The following is a 14,349-nucleotide window of genomic DNA, read 5'->3' as shown; positions in this document are numbered from 1 at the left end:
TGAAATGATATTGTGATAAGATATGGACAGGAAATGGGAAATGTAAACAGTTTAAACAGCCATAACTATATAAGGTGAACCATATAACCATAAGGGTTCTTTTTGGAGGATAGGTGGAGTGTGTAATAGATTAAGATAAGGTAGGATGAGGGGAAAGTGAACTCGATAGCTATACATGACTATCAGAGGGCGTAATTACCATAAGGCCATTCTGATGACAAGTTTAGCACTGACGTGTGAAAAGATAAAGCAATTGATGTGTATATGTGTATTTTGTTATGTACATGTGAAAAATATATATTGCATACATTACAAGCATGATTACATCGATTTCCTCTGTTGGCCATCAGATATGCATGCCCTACAAATATCCGGAACACGACACAAACACAATAGAGCCAGGATGTGTGCTTTTATTTGGTCCACTATCTCTTTTATCATAGATGGGCCTTCAATGAACATCCACATACAGTGCATTCTGAAATTATTCAGACCCTTCCCTTTTTCCACATTTTGTTATGTTACAGCCTTATTCTAAAAATGGATGAAATAAAAAAAAATATTTATCAATCTACCCACTATACCCCATAATGACAAAGCAGTAACAGGTTTTTAGACATTTTTGAAAATTTATTTAAAAAAACACATTATTTACATAAGTATTCAGACCCTTTGCTATGAGACTTGAAATTGAGCTCAGGTGCATCCTGTTTCCATTGATCATCCTTGAGATGTTTCTACAACTTGATTGGAGTCCACCTGTGGTAAATTCAATTGATTGGACATGATTTGAAATAGCACACACCTGTCTATATAAGGTCCAACAGTTTACACTGCATGTCAGAGCAAAAACCAAGGGTACCAAAACATTTCTGCAGCAAGAAAACAGTGATTCTTAAATGGAAGAAGTTTGGAACCACCAAAACTCTTTCTAGAGCTGCCCTGCAAAACAGAGCTATCGGGGGAGAAGGGCCTTGGTCAAGGAGGTGACCAAGAACCAGATGGTCAGTCTAACAAAGCTCCAGATTTCCTCTGTGGAAATGGGAGAACCTTCCAGAAGGACAACCATCTCTGCAACACTCTACCAATCAGACCTTTATGGTAGAGTGGCCACTCCTCAGCCACTCCTCAGTAAAAGGCACAACAACCTAATTGGAGTTTGCCAAAAGGCACTCTCAGACCATGAGAAACAAGATTCTTTGGTCTGATGAAACCAAGATTGAACACTTTGGTCTGAATGCCAAGTGTCACGTCTGAAGGAAACCTGGCACCATCCCTATGGTGAAGCATGGTGGTGGCAGCATAATAATATATGCCATTTAGCAGACGCTTTTATCCAAAGCGACTTACAGTCATGTGTGCATACATTCTACGTATGGGTGGTCCCAGGGATCGAACCCACTACCCTGGCGTTACAAGCGCCATGCTCTACCAACTGAGCTACAGAATCACAGCATCATACTGTGGGGATGTTTTTCAGTGGCAGGGACTGGGAGACTAGTCAAGATTGAGAGAATGATGAACGATGCAAACTACAGAGAGATCCTTGATGAAAACCTGCTCCAGAGCACTCAGGACCTCTGACTGGGGAAAAGGTTCACCTTCCAACAGGACAACAACCCTAAACACATAGCCAAGACAACGCAGGAGTGGCTTCGGGACAAGTCACTGAATGTCCTTGAGTGGCCCAGCCAGAGCAAAGACTTGAACTCGATCTAACATCTCTGGAGAGACCTGAAAATAGCTGTGTGGTGACGCTCCCCATCCAACCTGACATAGCTTGAGAGGATCTGCAGAGAAGAATGGGAGAAACTCCCCCAAAACAGGTGTGCCAAGCTTGTAGCATCATACCCAAGAAGACTCGAGGCTGTAATTGTTGCCAAAGGTGCTTCAACAAAGTACTGAGTAAAGGGTTTTGGATACCTATGTAAATGGTGGTATTTACATCTTGTTTATTTTATTACATTTGCAAACATTTCTAAAAACCTGTTTTTGCTTTGTCATTATTGGATATTGTGTGTACGTTAACGGGTGAAAACCCCCCGATTTAATCCATTTTAGAATAAGGCAGTAACGTAACAAAACGTGGAAAAGGTCAAGGGGTCTGAATACATTCCGAATGCACTGTACATATGTACCATTTGTAAGTTAGAGACTGGATACATCATTTCCTCAGGAGGACTCTAAAAAACATGATGAGGAAAACAAATGAGTATATCCTGAACTCACAGACTTTATCATTTTGTAAACAAAGTAATGATGTGCATTTTACTTAGGCAGTAAAATGATAGACAATATGCACATTTCCTAATGCATTCATCATAGCTTTTGGAGCTGTTTTCTAAAAAAGAACAAGAAAAGTATGACGTGCCTCTTGAATCCAAATACACAATACTGAAAAGATAGTTACAATTTATCATTCATATCCTCCCCTCATACTGTTCCCTAGCTACTCAGCACTCATCTCTAAAACAATTGAATGTGAATTGTACTCAAGGGCGGACTGGGACAAGAATTGGTCTCTGGCATTTTATCCACACAAGCCCTCATATCTGTGCTCTCCGCCAATTTTATTGAGCGAAAAAAAAATGAATAAAAAAGATCTGGAAGTGTTTTTTTGTTGTTGTAGTTGTGTTTCATTTTTTAAGGTTACAAACACATTTTATTGTCTTAACCACTACTAGTGACTAAATGACAGCTTACGTTAGAAATTCTTGGTAGTCTTGGATGCTATCCAGGGAGAAGTTACAAGAGAGAGGGGTGGTGCGGATGTAACATTGGGAAGGCTAAGCTGGAATAGTCAATGAACATTTTGAAAAAACATATCTTACTACATTCCTATTAAAGTGAGATGAGAACATTATGGTTAATATAGCTATTATGTGATCCATTTTAAATCTGATTAATATTATAAGGCAAAATATTGGCAAAATACTCATGGTTCATTTTCTTAAATATCAAACCTATAACCTTATTTATTGAATCAACACAAACATGAAATGATGGATTATAGTACATGTGTTGAAAGTAATGAGCAAATAATAAACATGCACTTCTCGCCTGCCGTTACTTCCATCCCAAGCCTGTGTTTCTTCAGCCCCACCGGTAGGTACAAAAGTACATTTGCGATAATTCAGTTTTCGACTTATTTCGTTTTAACTCAATTAACCTAGAGATGAAATGACACTTTTTAATGGTAGAGGACATATATACGTTTGTCATAAAATATGGTGGCCCTAGCTCTATCAATTTCTGAGTAAATAGGAAAGAAAAGAAAGTGTTACTTCCGTGCCGGTTCTCCATGCTGAAACATAACATTGGGCATTACAGTATAGTGTTTCTCAACCATACCTACAGAAATCTGATACCATCCTCGCTTCGACAGGAAAAGAGGGGACATAACTTCCAAAGCTGTGTTTTTGTTATAGAATCAGATCCCATTTTTCTCTCTAGTGCATGGGGGAGAGGAGAGTGGCTCGCTCATCACAGCAGCAGGCCCCAGCAAAACAAGCACATCGGCAGAGCAGACAGTTTCATTACAGGAATTATGAGAATAATGAACTTTACTGTTTGACCAAATTATGGTTTTAGCCGCCCAAAAAAATAGGAAGTTCTGAGGGAGTTGAAAATGTAGAATTTGCTCTTTCTAAATTTATAGGCACCCTTATATTTTTATATGATCCATGATCTTGCCTGTCTTAACTGATGACAGAGTTGGAGCATGTCTCTTTGCTGACGTTTGACTTTAAATGTTGCGTGACCTCAGCTTAGCCCATCACAAAACCGGGGCCGGCCATTGCCAACTGATCAGTCAAAGGCTCACTATAGATGAGTATAACAGAGAAATTGCGCAAACATCTTAAAAATAAATCTTAACAGACCCATGGCCTACTTTCCGTGTGACTTTTTATTGTTATATTTATATATAAAAAATATTTCTGTGTGTAAAATTCAACCAGACCACCCATTTGCCAGAATTGCCAGATGGCCAATCCGCCCCTGATTGTAATTTAGCAAGGTGAGACGACCCCGTCCTCATAAGGATGGCTCTATCCGTTCTATTAAGCCCTAAAAATCTCCCCTCTTACCTCTCTGCTGGTTTAAGCCTTAATCCTTTAATACACGGTGTATCTAGAATAGCTTAAATTGCAATTCTCCAGAATTTCTGACGCAGGATGCTTTTGCAGTAAGCAAACCCCTCACAGTGTGACAGTGGAGCGTAGACAGACATACTGAGCAGTAGAAAGGGGTTAATGGCAATGTCAGAATGCTGTATATTCCAACCTAATTATTTCCAGAAACTGGAGTCTTTCAGACAAGCCCAAGACAGATTTGAAAAGTTGTGAAGGGCAGCTAAATCATGTGTTAATCGCCAGCTTTAGTATAGATATTCTGTAAAGAAAAGATGGCCCAAGGGATATTCTGGAGGTAAAAACATCTGGAAGGATCATCAAATATTCCAGCCAAATTCATCCATATACACTTAACCATGACCTCAAAGTAACCATTACTGTATACATTAGATTCCTCATTATTATGGGATGGGATTATTCTAACGGTTTTGTATGTATATTGACATCCTGTTATCCAAGATGTGATTAAGTAGGCCTTTAGAAGTAAGAATGAATTAGGTAGGTTTATCTATCTTCCATGGTAAAGACAAGAAGGTCGTTTACTGCATGTCATTTTAAACACAGTTAGGTTGTAGAAGTAAAGTCCAACCAAATGATTTGATAATCTCTCCATTTTAATACAGGTGATATGAAACAAATGCAACAACCCTGTTTACACCCTGCGTCGGGTGAGCATCTTCCTGGAATGGTGGATAACATGACCCTACTAGTAGATGTCAGGGGGAAGAGTTACATATTGTACACAACGCAGGTCACTTAAGATAGTATGCAACAAGTAAATAACTGGATTTACAGGCCAGTGACAATGAGATGTTGAGCACTGCGACACATGAAAAGGAGAAAGAATTGTCAAACGTCACATGCACCACAACCCCGAACGACGGACATAATGTAAGATACTGTACTTGCATTGTTTTTTTCTATCCTCATTTCAAGACGATTCTGTCCTGACAGCCTATAGGATTATCTCTGGAAACAGCAAGAAAGGATGAGGAAATACAAACAAAGGCTGTGAGCTGCTGCAAACCCTCACAACTCTTCATCAACCATTCAACCACCTGAACCCATAAAACCTCTGATTATCTTCAATATTTACGCGGATGCACACAAAATACACTCAAAAAGAAGATGATCCATTTTCTCTTTGCGTTTAGTCCTATTGCACATTCCAAGCCATCCGGAAAAAAACAACAACCGATTAGCAATAAAAAACAATGTTCTCATTGAGTATTTAGTTTCCAGTTGTTCATCTGTAGTTTAAAGATTGGGTACAGCACAGCCCAGTGAATGGGACAATTGGGTGGGGTCAATGTGGTGGGCCTGCCAACACCGGTCGGTTCATGTCTCTCTCCACAGTCAACTCCTGCTATGTTTGAACATATCAAAACAAACCCAAATGCTTTTTCCCCCCTTTTTTAGCAACTGATTTTTATTGATCAACAGGCAGAGGTGGGACAATAAACAAAAAAGAAGGTGTGGGGAAGGGGATTACTGGAGGTGGTTATTCTCATGTTCAGTACGTTATGCTGTTTTCTTTATATTATAATCTTGGTTATCATTTCATTACAAAAACAGAGTGGAGGGCCATCGGCCATCGGGTGGTGGCACTGGTTCCTGAAAGACTGACGCATGGAGGGCCTGTTGGATGACTGGAAAAGGCTTGCAGGACTGTGTGTGTGGTGTGGGTGTGTGTTGGAGGGGCTTGGGATATGTGTGTGTGTGTGTGTGTGTGTGTGTGTGTGTGTGTGTGTGTGTGTGTGTGTGTGTGTGTGTGTGTGTGTGTGTGTGTGTGTGTGTGTGTGTGTGTGTGTGTGTGTGTGTGTGTGTGTGTGTGTGTGTGTGTGTGTGTGTTGTGTATTGTGTATTGTGTATTGTGTGTGTTGGCTGGAAGGTTTCACGTCAGTTCCACAGTCACTGTGAGGACCAGGGCCAGCACCATCCATATAGGTCCAAGCACATCCACGCGAGGGGTTCCATCTGCAAGAGCCAGAGGAAGACATAGTCAGATCACTATTTATAATATCCAATCACTAGACACACACAAACTAAACTAAATCTAAATAATTAAGGCGAAGCAGACTTGAATTTCAATTAAAACATTGATATTTGTTTTCACCCTCTATGCCATAATGTTAAACTAAATGAAACCAAATCATGTACTGACAGGGCAGATTTGGTCCGATGTTATCCCCTGGTAATGGCTTTCAATACAAGGACAATTGGCAATTCTGTCTCTTTGCTTTTATGGCAGCTTAACCCATTCTCCACTAAAAATGGTATTGCTGCTAGAACTACACTTGAAATAGCCTCATGTTCTCCAGTTGTTTAAGTAGGATTGCAATAAAAACAACTACTATGGCCACTGCCTTCACTCCTTCCCTTGTGTCTCTATCCCTCAGTTAATTTCCATTATCATCAATATTCTAAAACATTTGTTAGGACAGCCAGAGCATTGGAGCTCTGACAGAGATGGAAGAGGCGCTTGGTTTGTTGCTCTGCTGTAGCCCCTGTTCTGACTGACTGATAGGGTGATCTTCCCACACACTCAGGGGGAGGAGTGGGCCGATCAGCCACTGAGCGTTCAGACATGTGTGCAGCGACCTCTCGGGCCATGTTCTACACCAATTTGACTTGCATGCGAGTCATGTCTGTGCCTCGCACTGCCTCGCACCGCGATCGGTGGCTTCCACGTTGACCTGATTCTGTCCTTGCTGTGGCACACCTGCCCCTGTGCTTGCCGGATCATTTGCATATTCAAATATACATCCGTAAAATACGGCAAGCAGAGCAGCAGAAAGAGACTGAGAGAGAACACTCATATACCTATGGGCTTCCTCTGATAATCCCTTATCTTTACATATGATAATCTGAGGTGCTGCAAATGAGGCCTCACACTGGGTATGATACAACTCTAATATCACAGTTCTCACAAAGTGACAAAAGTGGATAGTGACTGAAACATGATTGTATCTGAACATAGAGGGGAGAGATTTCTGGTTAATCTGTTCCCTTGTGTTGATGATAGAATGATAGACATGTCTACACCTGTCGTCAGTTTGCTTATACATCAAACGCTAACCGAGAAGTAGCTAGAAGTCCTTTGTTACTGTGCCATTTTGGATACAAATTGCATGCTTGTCATTGCAGATCTTGAGAAATGTGTGAGAAGCAAACAAACAGGAGAAATGCTTTTTAAAAGACAACAATAGAAACTTTCTCTGTCAATCGTCTTCATAGCTGCCATACTTACTGTTCGGATTCTGAGTGTTTTTCATCATGGCCGGATTTTCTGTTGAGAGACATGAAGGGGAAACGGAGAGAGAGGGAGAGAGAGCAAGAGAAAGAGAAAGAGAGAGAGAGAGAGAGAGAGAGAGAGAGAGAGAGAGAGAGAGAGAGAGAGAGAGAGAGAGAGAGAGAGAGAGAGAGAGAGAGAGAGAGAGAGAGAGAGAGAGAGGGAGAGAGAGATAGGGAGAGAGAGAAAGAGAGAGAGCGAGAGAGAGAGAGAGAGAGAGAGAGAGAGAGAGAGGCAAAATAAGTGAGATGAGGAGAAAATAGAGAGCTGTTCCTAAAGCTCATGTAAAATAACATCCCCCTGGTGAGTCTGTATTAATAGAGCTGTTAACATTGGGTACTCTGACAGAACAAGCCAGAGCAGCAGTTAGAACAGTGGTCCGACAAGAAGGCAACAGCAGAGCTCCTATTCTAACAAACTCCCCGAACTGCTGGTCTTTCAGCATCCACATGTGATTTCCCCACTCAGTCACAAAGACAGAGAGATATCAGTGGGTTTGTGACAGCCCGCCTCTTCACTGCTGAGTCACTTCAGTGTAATCACCGAGGGTATTATATCTAAGGTGCTTGGAGATGTTCATCATTAAGATATGAGTACTGCTTTCTGCCAGTGGAGAGTCTCAATAGCATCCCATCCTTATACTCTATTATACCTGATGATGTATAATGAACAGTTAGCCAAGTGAGCAGAGCTCCAAATATCCACCCTGCCCCTGGAGAGAAAAGTGTCTCATTTCAAGGCCACGGGGGATGGTGCCAAGGTCACTCAATCACCATTTAGCTCCCCTAAGTATGAGTGGAAGCTATCTAGGATATAGACGTAGACAGATAGCCTACACTCCACACATAGCCGATGACAACTGATCGGGCATCCGGGTGTTAAATAAGCATTAGTGCTCTTTCTACCAAAACGCTCCCCAAGGTAACACCTTCCCAAAGTGTCAGTTTCCCTAGAAGGAGGCTATTTGAGCCCTTTCAACAATTTGTACATTTCTGACATTTTCTAAATCGTGCTCACGGAAGGATGTCAAGGTGGGGATTTATAAATCATGGACAGATTGTTTCTTAGTTACATTATAGCAATGTAAGCAGATTACCATGTCCTGTGAATATGTTAACCCTAGACACTAGCCCTTGAACATATGAACGCATTTCGACTACAATTTACACTGGGTGTACCAAACATTAGGAAGACATGCCTAATATTGACTTGCACCCCCTTTGACCCCAGAACAGTCTACAAGGTATCGAACGCGTACCACAGGGATACTGGCCCTTGTTGACTCCAATGCTTCTCACAGTTGTGTCAAATTGTCTGGATGTCCTTTGGGTGGTGGACCATTCTTGATACACACGGGAAACTGACGAGTGTGAAAAATTCAGCAGCGTTGCAATTCTTTACACACTCAAACTGCTGAGCCTGTCACCTACTATCATACCCTGTTCAAAGGCACTTAAATCTTTTGTCTTGCCAATTCACCCTCTGAATGGCACACACAATGTCTCAACATTATCAAGGCTTAAACGTCCTTCTTTAACCTGTCTCCTCCCCTTCATCTACACTGATTGAAGTGGACTTAACAAGTGACACCAATAAGGAATAATAGCTTTAAACTGGATTCCTCTGGTCAGTCTATCTTGTATGAAGAGCAGGTGTTCTTAATGGTTTGTACATTCAGTGTATATCAGTTCCATCTCTTGCACAGCAGTTACCTCTAAAATGAGAGTAGAGAATATATAATACATAGGAGAAGTCATTCATCCTCGGAGCAGCAGATTTGATTAAAGTAGAGCAGCTATGATTGACAGGCCTCTGATCAGTTTTAATTCCAAAGGGCTCAAGGGTAAACACATCCAGGACAGCAGGACATACAGTACAAGAGTAATAGTCAGCAAACAGTCCAACTCCCACATCAACTAAAGCAAACTGGGACTGCGATAAATAGCACATCATGAAAAGACTGATCTAGCTTGCACGTGGTGGGTCGTTGAACAAAGAGGTGGGATGACACTGTCAACAAAAAATATGATTTATTATATTATGGGCCTCTCATGTGATTAGTAGCAGTCAGTGTTGGAGAAAATGGGTACAATACACGCTGCTTGTGGGATTCTAATGGCTGTTGGATTTTTACTCACCCAGATGAGAGGCATTACTCACTTATGTAAATCAGCCTTTGTTGGAGAGGCATTGTTGAGTCATTTAGTGATACAATCACTTATTAATCATGCACTTAGTTTGCATAGATAAATCATTTCTAAAAATGGCCACAAATCTCTTCTTTTTTTTTTACATAAATGCGATGCTTAACACTTTACAGTATGTGGATGAATAATATTAACCGTTGAAACACAAATTTAATGGTGTTTGAAATTTGAATAAAGATATTCCTTTGAATAGTGGGAATAAAATATCCCATGAATAAGAATTAGTGTTAAGTTTGAGATTTTCTGCAATGCTCTCTAGGATTAGAGAATATGGTGATGAGTTTGGACACGTACCAAAGACGATGAGGCGAGTGTGCGTGTCCGTGGAGCCCAGGGGATTCTGGGCCGTGCAGCGATACATGGAGCCGTTGAGTTCGGCTGGCACTCTCTCCAAAATCAGCTCCTTCCCATCCCACTCGGCACTCCCGTCCAGCAGACGGCCCCCGACCCGGGTCCAGGTGAAGAGGGGCTCAGGGAACACCTCATTCTATCACCAGACCACCGCAGTGTGTGTGAGGAAGGGAGGGAGGGACAAGAGGGGAAAAATAGATAAGTCCCAGCCAAGAGATTAAGAACAAAGGCTACATGAATAATACACGCTATTTCCCCCAAACGCAATGGTGAGTTAACAGCATGCATTAATAATCAACACTACATTTACAAAATGTTTCTCATTCTCATGCCTCTTCAGAGAGTTCCCCACACAGTTTTAAAATATTTCCCTTTTCAAAAGGGTTGTCATGGTTATTAAGAGGGCTATTCTCCCTCAGAGAATAAGCCTTCCTGCTGTCCTCCTCTGGATGTCTTTTCTGCCATCTGCTGGAAACAGACATGTTATTAGAATCAAGTCAGCTGGAGAACACGTCAGCAGGGGAGGAGAGGGCGTTAAGTAGAGAGAGTGGTATGAGGGGTTGTGGCGCTCAAAGGTTATTCAAAGGGAACAACACATCATCAGGAATGATGATCACTCCACACATGGTCAAAGAAGAACTGGCTAGGGAACTCAGGACTGCAGGACTGAGGGACAAATATGTTGCCGTCAATCATCTTGGGTGAAAGGGGACAAAGAGATTGACAAACGGTTGACATCTATTCCTGAAGAAAAGTGTGATGCAACAGAATGAAATTCCATTAAGATAAACTAACTGTTGGTGATAATCTGACTAGATTTTCTTTTAGCAATTAGAAATGTGACATCCCAGCCCTTTTAAAGAATCTACGACGACTTGACTCTTGCCACCTTGTGTGACCCATAGAAATGCTTTAATGAACTGAATATCTGCCTTGACGAGCTGGTTTGTCATCGTTCTGACTACGCTGGTGTGATTTGTGTCACCTTTCAAAAACGACTGTGCTGATAAGAGTTATTGAACCTCCGAATTCACATGATGACAGAAGCGAAAGGGTTTTGTTGATCCGGGATAGTCTCATGTCATAAGTGTCACGCCCTGGTCGAAGTATTTTGTGTTTATCTTCATTTATTTGGTCAGGCCAGAGTGTGACATGGGTTTTTGTATGTGGTGTGTATGTAGTGGGATTGTAGCTTAGTGGGGTGTTCTAGGTAAGTCTATGGCTGTCTGAAGTGGTTCTCAATCAGAGGCAGGTGTTTATCGTTGTCTCTGATTGGGAACCATATTTAGGCAGCCATATTCTTTGGTTGTGTTGTGGATGATTGTCTGTAGTGTGTTGATGTCCTTGTGCTGTGTTAGTTAACACAAGTATTGTCATGTTTTGTCTTATATCATCTTGTCATTTTGCTTTTCCTTCTGTTCGTTTCCCCCTGCTGGTCTTATTAGGTTCGTTCCCTTTTTCTATCCCTCTCTCTCCCCCTCCCTCTCTCTCCTCTCTCTATCGTTCCGTTCCTGCTCCCAGCTGTTCCTATTCCCCTAATCATCATTTAGTCTTCCCACACCTGTTCCCGATCCTTTCCCCTGATTAGAGTCCCTATTTATTCCTTTGTGTTCCGTTCCTGTCCCGTCGGTTCCTTGTTTTGTATTCACCATGCTGTGATTGTGTTTCGCCCTGTCCTGTCGTGTTTTTTGCCTTCATCAGATGCTGCGTGTGAGCAGGTGTCTCTGTCTACTACGGCCTGCGCCTACCCGAAAGCGACCTGCAGTCTGTGGCCGCTTCTCTTGTCATTCCCCTCTACAGACTAGAGGATTTCTGTTATTCCCTGTTTGGACTTGAATAAACTCTGTTTCTGTTAAGTCGCTTTTGGGTCCTCTATCACCTGCATGACAGAAGGAACCGACCAAGTAATGGACCCAGCGACTTCAGACGCTCGTTACACTGCCGTCGAGATCCAAGGAGCCATGCTCGGCAGACACGAGCAGGAATTGTCTGCTGCTCGCCATGCCGTGGAGAACCTGGCCGCTCAGGTTTCCGACCTCTCTGGACAGTTCCAGAGTCTACGTCTCGTGCCACCTGTTACTTCCTGGCCTGCCGAGCCTCCAGAACCTAGGGTTAATAACCCACCTTGCTACTCCGGGCAGCCCACTGAGTGCCGCTCCTTTCTCACGCAGTGTGAGATTGTGTTCTCTCTCCAACCCAACACATACTCTAGAGAGAGAGCTCGGGTTGCTTACGTCATTTCACTCCTTACTGGCCGGGCTCGAGAATGGGGCACAGCTATCTGGGAGGCAAGGGCTGATTGCTCTAACAAGTTCCAGAACTTTAAAGAGGAGATGATTCGGGTTTTTGACCGTTCAGTTTTTGGTAGGGAGGCTTCTAGGGCCCTGGCTTCCTTATGCCAAGGTGAACGGTCCATAACGGATTATTCTATTGAGTTTCGCACTCTTGCTGCCTCTAGTGAGTGGAACGAGCCGGCGCTGCTCGCTCGTTTTCTGGAGGGACTCCACGCAGTGGTTAAGGATGAGATTCTCTCCCGGGAGGTTCCTTCAGATGTGGACTCTTTGATTGCTCTCGCCATCCGCATAGAACGACGGGTAGATCTTCGTCACCGGGCTCGTGGAAGAGAGCTCGCATCAACGGTGTTTCCCTGCTCCGCATCGCAACCATCTCCCTCCTCTGGCTTTGAGACTGAGCCCATGCAGCTGGGAGGGATTCGCATCTCGACTAAGGAGAGGGAACGGAGGATCACCAACCGCCTGTGCCTCTATTGCGGAGTTGCTGGACATTTTGTTAATTCATGTCCAGTAAGAGGCCAGAGCCCATCAGTAAGCGGAGGGCTACTGGTGAGCGCTACTACTCTGGTCTCTTCATCTAGATCTTGTACTACTATGTCGGTCCATCTACGCTGGACCGGTTCGGGTGCTACATGCAGTGCCTTGATTGACTCTGGGGCTGAGGGTTGTTTCATGGACGAAGCATGGGTTCGGAAACATAACATTCCTTTCAGACCGTTAGACAAGCCTACGCCCATGTTTGCCTTAGATGGTAGTCATCTTCCCAGTATCAGATTTGAGACACTACCTTTAACCCTCACAGTATCTGGTAACCACAGTGAGACTATTTCTTTTTTGATTTTCCGTTCACCGTTTACACCTGTTGTTTTGGGTCATCCCTGGCTAGTATGTCATAATCCTTCTATTAATTGGTCTAGTAATTCTATCCTATCCTGGAACGTTTCTTGTCATGTGTAAGTGTTTAATGTCTGCCATCCCTCCCGTTTCTTCTGTCCCTACTTCCCAGGAGGAACCTGGCGATTTGACAGGAGTGCCGGAGGAATATCATGATCTGCGCACGGTCTTCAGTCGGTCCCGAGCCAACTCCCTTCCTCCTCACCGGTCGTATGATTGTAGTATTGATCTCCTTCCGGGGACCACTCCTCCTCGAGGTAGACTATACTCTCTGTCGGCTCCCGAACGTAAGGCTCTCGAGGATTATTTGTCTGTGTCTCTTGACGCCGGTACCATAGTGCCTTCTTCTTCTCCGTTCTTTTTGTTAAGAAGAAGGACCTCTGCGCCCCTGCGTGGATTATCGAGGGCTGAATGACATAACGGTTAAGAATCGTTATCCGCTTCCCCTTATGTCATCAGCCTTCGAGATTCTGCAGGGAGCCAGGTGCTTTACTAAGTTGGACCTTCGTAACGCTTACCATCTCGTGCGCATCAGAGAGGGGGACGAGTGGAAAACGGCGTTTAACACTCCGTTAGGGCATTTTGAGTACCGGGTTCTGCCGTTCGGTCTCGCCAATGCGCCAGCTGTTTTTCAGGCATTAGTTAATGATGTTCTGAGAGACATGCTGAACATTTTTGTTTTTGTCTATCTTGACGATATCCTGATTTTTTTCTCCGTCACTCGAGATTCATGTTCAGCACGTTCGAAGCGCCTTTTGAGAATTGTCTCTACGTAAAGGCTGAGAAGTGCTCTTTTCATGTCTCCTCCGTTACTTTTCTCGGTTCTGTTATTTCCGCTGAAGGCATTCAGATGGATTCCGCTAAGGTCCAAGCTGTCAGTGATTGGCCCGTTCCAAGGTCACGTGTCGAGTTGCAGCGCTTTTTAGGTTTCGCTAATTTCTATCGGCGTTTCATTCGTAATTTCGGTCAAGTTGCTGCCCCTCTCACAGCTCTTACTTCTGTCAAGACGTGTTTTAAGTGGTCCGGTTCCGCCCAGGGAGCTTTTGATCTTCTAAAAGAACGTTTTACGTCCGCTCCTATCCTCGTTACTCCTGACGTCACTAGACAATTCATTGTCGAGGTTGACGCTTCAGAGGTAGGCGTGGGAGCCATTCTATCCCAGCGCTTCCAGTCTGACG

The 14,349-nt window shown here is 43.3% G+C and overlaps 1 protein-coding gene across 3 annotated transcripts in view; it reads right to left on the bottom strand.

Moving 5' to 3' along the window:
- Positions 1–5,925: 5,925 nt before the first annotated feature.
- Positions 5,926–14,349, bottom strand: part of LOC124004279 (immunoglobulin superfamily member 21-like) — a 328,369-nt gene continuing 319,945 nt past the window's right edge. For all 3 annotated transcript variants that reach the window (XM_046313063.1, XM_046313064.1, XM_046313065.1), the window contains exons 8-10: positions 9,927–10,119; positions 7,384–7,422; positions 5,926–6,110 (exon numbers count right to left, since the gene is read on the bottom strand). In XM_046313063.1, coding sequence (XP_046169019.1) covers positions 6,028–6,110; positions 7,384–7,422; positions 9,927–10,119 — 315 coding nt within the window. In that variant the 3' untranslated portion in view covers positions 5,926–6,027. The remainder of the gene's footprint in view (positions 6,111–7,383; positions 7,423–9,926; positions 10,120–14,349) is intronic.

The sequence above is a fragment of the Oncorhynchus gorbuscha genome, linkage group LG18, assembly GCF_021184085.1.
Source record: "Oncorhynchus gorbuscha isolate QuinsamMale2020 ecotype Even-year linkage group LG18, OgorEven_v1.0, whole genome shotgun sequence".
Taxonomy (NCBI): domain Eukaryota; kingdom Metazoa; phylum Chordata; class Actinopteri; order Salmoniformes; family Salmonidae; genus Oncorhynchus; species Oncorhynchus gorbuscha.
The sequence above is the reverse complement of the archived record's forward strand: the minus strand, read 5'-3'. Positions and strand labels throughout refer to the sequence as shown.